Source organism: Trachymyrmex septentrionalis, unplaced genomic scaffold (assembly GCF_001594115.1).
Source record: "Trachymyrmex septentrionalis isolate Tsep2-gDNA-1 unplaced genomic scaffold, Tsep1.0 scaffold101, whole genome shotgun sequence".
NCBI classification, from domain to species: domain Eukaryota; kingdom Metazoa; phylum Arthropoda; class Insecta; order Hymenoptera; family Formicidae; genus Trachymyrmex; species Trachymyrmex septentrionalis.
Window position 1 is genome coordinate 515,981 of NW_017304136.1, and position 7,277 is coordinate 523,257.

The 7,277-nt window shown below is 33.7% G+C and overlaps 1 protein-coding gene across 3 annotated transcripts in view; it reads left to right on the top strand.

Annotated features, from left to right (window-relative positions):
- The window catches only part of LOC108756824 (LIM domain-binding protein 2), a 192,392-nt gene that overhangs the window by 182,934 nt on the left and 2,181 nt on the right, over window positions 1–7,277 (top strand). For all 3 annotated transcript variants that reach the window (XM_018500906.1, XM_018500915.1, XM_018500925.1), the window contains exons 4-6: window positions 2,495–2,597; window positions 4,076–4,248; window positions 5,261–5,464. In XM_018500906.1, the coding sequence (XP_018356408.1) occupies window positions 2,495–2,597; window positions 4,076–4,248; window positions 5,261–5,464 (480 nt within the window). The remainder of the gene's footprint in view (window positions 1–2,494; window positions 2,598–4,075; window positions 4,249–5,260; window positions 5,465–7,277) is intronic.

Consider the following 7,277-nt stretch of genomic DNA (forward strand, 5'->3'; position numbering starts at 1 on the left):
ATGCCGCACTTGTCCCAGCTTCGCGGACGATATCTCATTTTCGATTTGCATCTTATTTCTTTTCAACCGATTGATATTTCGATTTGAAAAAAAAAATTAGATAATTAAAAAAAAAAATCAGATCAATGCGCTTTCTATGCTCTGTGAAAAAGTACGTACAATTAGTCCTATTTGATCGCTCTCCTTAAACTTGCTGAGACCATAAGACGGGATTCTGTCGTTATGTCAATGCCGTGTTTATGTAAAATGAAAAGCTGCTCATTGACAAGCGCGATAGTAGAGGTGCATAATAAATTAAAACGACAAATGCAATAATTGTTATCGCGACAATGAGCGTTCTGTGTAAGTGAACGTGTTCAGAAAACAATTCAACGTCGTAGCGTGTATTGATATTTTGGAGTGTTTAGTAATGTTATTAGATGTATTTTATTTTAGAAGACTCTTTCCAAGTACTGCTTTTCCAATACTTTCCATACTTCCTTTTATGTGTACTTATTTAATTTAATTTTATCAATTCTTCTTCTAGAATTTACTAAAGTAAATTAATTTTTAAGTTTTATCGACGGTATATAGATATTGGCACAGTGAAAAAATTAGAGAAATGTAATTCTATACAAAATAATTACAAAATGATATGTTACCGGAAGTAACGAAGCGTTTATTAATTATCTACTTTTTGTCTTTTCTTATTGCACTTTGGAAATGAGAATCATTTTGCGACGTCGTTAAAGGATTTTCGTACATACAATATTGGAGGAATACCGTTTTACTAATATAAGAGTTTTATTTAACTATGTAATTATAGATTGTATTTTATGACAAATATAAGAAAGAATACAAATAAGTGAAGAAAGCCTTATTTGGTTCAAAGCGGATCTTGAAATCTAATAATATTTTTTTGAATTTTATAATTTTCAGTTTATACAACTACATGCCGATTATTTGTTGGTCTTGAAACGCAGTTCTACACTAAAATTCGAGTACGCAAGTATCACAAATTAAATTGACGAGCAATTTAATAATATTGATTGATTAATTAACATCTTTAAACACTGTAAAGAATTTATTTAAATATGAAATTATTTTATACAAACAATATTAAATGGAATAAACTCGAGATGTAACACAAATAGGGAGAAGAATGTGTCACATTCGGCCAAAGTGAATCTTTGACGTTTAAGAATATTTATATGTGAATACATAAATACAATTAGCAGTTCTACAGACTGTGCGACAAGTCTATTCAGTTTGTCGGGCTTGGAATACAATCGTGAATTGAAATAATAATCTCATAATTAAATTAAGTGATCGTTGATTTAATAATAATGCAACTGTCACCCATACAAACCTGTAAATAACTTATTATGAGAAATATCACCTCAGTAGGAATTCGAATTTGAATTGCTCGATTTCTTCTTTCGAATTCGTCCACCGAGACATATTATCACACACACACACACACACACACACACACACACACACACACACACACACACACACACACACACACACACACACACACACACACACATATATATATATAAACTAGCAAAACCAGTATATGTAAAAGAATCTTTTTCAGACGACGTGAGATAAACAATGTTATTTTGTACAAATCCTATCACACATAATGCACATCTGTTTTAGATTGAGTCGCTTCGTTTTTTTAGAATCCGTCAGACTGCGCATCGGAAATTGAGGATTATGAATTTAAGATTAAAATTTAACCAATCAGATAATCTTCATTTTTAATCCGTTTCATTTTAATTGGTTGAATTCTAATCTTCAATTCGTAATTCTCAATCTCCAATGCGTAGTCTGTGATACGGGTTCAAGATTTATCGAACGAACAATCTCAGTCGATAAAGGAGTAGCAATTCATGATGCCCGCAGCCTTCTCCGAAATCGCAGTCGTTACAAAAGCGAGTGATGACGGTGGTTTTTCGCGTGTAAGAAAAGCCGACGAGAGACCACACGCGGGAAAATAATAACAAGAGGAGTGCCTGCGGGGGTTTAGGTGTAGGTGGACCAGGCAGGGAGACGAAGGGAGATAGTGGTGGATGCATAATTGAATGAAAGCGTGGCGAACAGAGCCAAGGGGTAGTTCCTATGACTGGGAGGGGGTGGAATGCTATAATTTCAAGCCAGACAGTCATGCGTTATTCAGCGTTGAGGTACAAGCTCTCTCTCTCTCTCTCTCTCTCTCTCTCTCTCTCTCTCTCTCTCTCATCTTTACATTTTCTATACGATTCTCTGAAGGGGAGAAAGTACTTCCTCTTCTCTCCTTTTCATTTTGTCGCACTTTGAGATCTCCATTCTCTGCCTAATTCTTGATCGTTTGTTCGTTATCCATTAGCGTTTCCAATTCATATAACTTGTGAAATAAATTGGGATAATAATCAATACAATGACATGAAAATATGCACGCCGGAGACAAAATTCGCAAAATCCTTATAGCACTCAAACTATTCCTTTCTCTGTTTATTATATTCAGGATAGTGACAACATCTGGTGGGAATCCTTTGCAAACGAGTTCTTCGAAGAAGACGCCACCCTCACCCTCCATGTCTGCTTGGAAGATGGACCGAAAAGATATTGTGAGTATCACCTATTATTTGATCCCACTTTACCTTTCGTGCAATCGGCAGTGCAAATTCGAAAAGAAACGTTTAAAAATGTGTTATACGTAATAAAATTAGGCAGAATCTAATACTGTGTGCTAATATAATTGCTAACTTATTACATTTTACTTCTTGCCAATATTATTGTACGGAATTTTATTTTTAATTAATAAGAAAGAAGTTGATTTCTTTCGGCTCGTAAATCATAATCATATCTAAAGAATCTACCACTATAAATAAATGCATGAAAGAACGTGATGTTTTTTTCAATCGTATCTAAAAATTTAATTACAATATTATTACCGATCCGAAAACAATTTTAATAATTCAAAATTGTTTTCATCAGATCAGTACCTAAAATTTTATATATACAATGTTGAACTATCAAAATAATTATATAGGACCCTCAAACTTGCTAGAGTATTTAAAATTTTTTCAGCATTGCTCATTACGTTTCAAGTAATTAATTTTGATGATCCAACAAAATTACTTCCAGATCCGTATCTAATTAAACTTTTAGATATTTCAGCAAAATCATTCTTTCTGTGTGTATGAATAATACAGTACACGGGTGAAGTATCTTTATTTTCATGAAAGGAAAAGAAATTGTAAAACGAAAAGGTTGAGTTGCAAGGAAATATGTTTTTTTCTTTTTTTGTTTTTTTTTTAGAAGCAAAATGATAAACTGGAGTGGAGTTTCTACGATATCTATATGCTTCTGCGTTTAACGTGATCGATTTTCTCCAAATAATTTCCGCGAGATAATTCCTTACATCTTTGCGATATCACGGTTCACACATTGTCACTGATACTTAATCGCTGCCAAGCTCGTGCGGTGCCACCTCTGTTCTAAATAATGACGTGCCACCGCGCGGCAATCTTGCAGTCGGTGGATTTTAATGTCTGTTCCGCACCACCGTCTCGAAAATATACGACGACAATGTGATTACATGTCGTGTGGATGCATGTCGTCGTCATCCGGGTATAAATGACAGGGCATCTGCGCAGTAAGATGCGCTGGAACGACCGAACGAGTCCGGTGATGCAAAATGCGTCTTGCAATTAAAGAGAGAGAAAAAAAAAGATATTTTTCATTTGTGCATTTGTTCGCCAACGTTATGTTTCGGTTTATATCTATGTCGCTTCTTAATAAAATTTTATTCGTTCTTCGTGAACAGTTTGTTATAAAATTAAACATTTTTGAAAATTAGACGCGACGGTTCGTTGTATAATTAAACATTGAAATTTTTAAATGTGACAGTTTACTTTATTTAGCCATTCGTGAAGATACCGATTTTGCAGAGGTGCTGCATGTTATCGCGGAGAATATTGTGCCCAACATAGAACAACATCGAACGATTTCAGACAGAGCTGTCGATCTTAATCGTCGCTCTGCTTTCCTCGCAACGTGTTTGTTGTATTTGTTTCTAATCGTTTCCATCTTATCCTTTCAGCGATAGGAAGGACGTTAATACCCAGGTACTTCCGTTCAATATTCGACGGTGGAGTGACGGAACTTTACTATACTTTGAGGAATCAGAAGGAATCGTTTCACAATACCAGCATAACGCTGGATTGTGATCAATGCACAATGGTCACGCAGTATGGAAAGCCGATGTACACTAAGGTACGAATCTGCAGAATTTATTGCACTTGCAGTAGAAAACTATACGTTTCAGATTATCAATTATTTATGTACTTAATTGTTGAGTTAAACAAAAATAACTGCAATGATTGAAATAGATAAAAAAAAAATACTTGCGATACAATATACAAATGATTAGAAAAATTTATATAATATATTATATATTAGGTTAAGTAAAAAGTCATCACGTTTTTTTAAAAGACATCTATCAGTAAAAACCGCAATTACTTTCTTACCAACAATATAAATATATCTTGATAGAGTAAAGTTTCAGCTTTAAAAATCTCTTTTTTAAATTATACGATACGACAATTTTTAATGGAGTTATGAGCAATTAAAGTCAAAATAATTCTTTTATTTAATCCGCGATAACTCAGTAATCAAAAGTCGTAGGAATATTAAAAAAAAACGATTTTGTAGGGAAAGTATCAAGCTTTCACGATAGGTAATCGAAAATTTTCTCAAATTCGTTTTGGACACGTTACAAATCCACAAAGTGAGAAGAAAATTTTTCGTCTTTTTCAGCTCGTAGTTTTTGGTATGTAAAAATTATTAAACTCATATAAACTTAAAAAATGTGATAAGCTTTTAAAAGTAGAGATTTCAAGCTTTAAAACCTTTTTTTTAAATTTGAATTTTATTCATTATTGACAAAGATATTGTATATACAACTTTGAGCTAAAAAATACGCGATGACTTTTTACTCAACCTAATATTTATATAATATATATTTTATATAGATTATATCACTGTAAAAAACTGCTGAGTGCCGGTATTCTGAGTAGGCACGTTAGAAAAGTCAATTGTTCTTTTCTTAAAACAAAAAAGAGATATCATAAAGATAGAAAGGATTAAAGTTTAATTGGATCTCCGTAATTTCTGTAAAACTGTTTCCTAGCAGGAAGCTTAAGTCCTGCAAACTCTCTTCAGGGCAAAAGTCAAGCGCCCTCGAAATAGCCGGAGCGAATATTGTCATCTGAAAACTTTATTTTAGGTGTTAACGGAGGGTAGGTTAATATTGGAGTTCACCTTCGACGATCTCATGAGGATAAAGTCGTGGCATATGTCGGTGAGGACGCATCGAGAACTGGTTCCGAGGAGCGTTGTCAGCATGCAGCAGGACCCGACAATGCTTGAGCAGATTAGCAAAAACATCACTAGGCAGGGCATGTCCAACTTCACTCTCAACTACCTTAGAGTAAGTATCTCCTGCAATGCGCTGTCTTAATTAATGACAATTTTACGCTGATGCATCAATGCCAGATCGACCGCATTTTGAATTGAAATTTTCTCATTTTATTAGCTCGCGGGAGAATAATCACTTAATTTTTTTCACGGTCACCTATGATTTTTACACTCCAATTAAGTCACTATTATTAATTGTATATTGTGTATTTTGATTATTTTACAGTGTATTAGTATTGGAGTTTTTATTATAGATTTACTTTTATAATTTCTGAAGAAAGTAAGAGGAAACAGAAAAAAATAGATATAAAAAACTGAATTACTAAGCTTCATTTTCTTGCTACTGGGTGTAAAATCATCCCAATGCCTGTATTCTGTAACTTTTAATCTACTACAATTAGTTATATTGTCATTGCGTAGTTGTTTTATTTATCACATATAATACATAACAATGACAATACAATGATATCGACACTGTCGTTAAGAGTTACAAAATACAGATACAGCTAAGTATTGCGGGTTAAATTTTTTTGACGATAAAAATCGTTAGCAAAGCGATTGAGTTCAAAAGACAAAAAAATAGACAAATAAAGGTATAAATTATGTTTTTTTTTTTTTTTTTTTTTTTTATTAAGTTTAGTATAAATGAACAAAACGCAAAGACTTCTAGAATAAGCATTCAGACCATAAATTTGGAGTAAAAAGAAGAAATAATTACATGCTCATTTAGATAAATGTGTGCGAGTCATTGTACGTGCCAAAACACGAGGAAGGGATATTTTCTTGTATATCGCTTTATAATGGAGAAAAAGTATCGATCGCGGATATAGTATTTAGTCAGAAAATTATATTGCAGCAAGGTGTGTCGGTGCGGGGCTAGATCGGAACACGGCATATTCCTGCCTTCTCGAAAGTATCTCCGGCTATCCGGGTTACGAACCACCTTCTTTCCGCGCTTTCACCGGGGGAGGGGGACGGCCGTGCATTCCGCGTGTATCGTCTCGAGTCAGTTGAAAAGCCCGTCGATTGTTACGTCGGGAAAGTCCTCGCCCATTGTTGAACTGGTATACGATGTTCGGAAACGCGTAGAAACCGTCTCGAATAATTTCTCCACACGGGTGAAGACTCGCCGACGATGAAAATGGGCTTCGGTTGATTTATGGATAGATGAATATATCGTCGTCGCGCAGAACTCCAGTTGTTCCTTAAAGTGATTAGTTATGTTACCCACCTTTTATACTTGCCGCGCAACGATATTGTTCGCTGTACAGAAAATGTATAGAACGCAAATATAGTTCCCGAAAATATATATAAAATGAATCGGCGGAAATAAAGAAACTTATATATTTTCTATGAGCTTTCAAAGAAGTTGTTTTGTTTAATTTGCATTAAATATTTATTCGTACATTCAAGTTTAATCCTCCGGAGCTAACGATCGGTCTGTTAGAGGAAAGAGGACCTATCCAATTATAAATTTTTGTCAAATAATTCATTCTTTATATTATCTGCAAGTTTGCATTATTTTTATTGAAATAAACTCAGAAATTCATTCTTTTTTATACTAGTTTTTTATACTATCATTTTGATTTATCGAAATTAGTTCCCTTTAATTAACATAATAAATTGAATAAAGTATTATTAGCTCTAAGACTTGACTGAATATGGCTCTCTTCTCTAATTTGTATTGAACATTTCTCATCTATTTTTACTTATATTGTTTAAATTAAATGGATTTTACAGACATGGTGTCGAATCAGTAACACTATGTTGGCGTCAGCTCCGGACGGTTAAAAGAGATTTTGAACACTATCAAAACTGAACTTGTA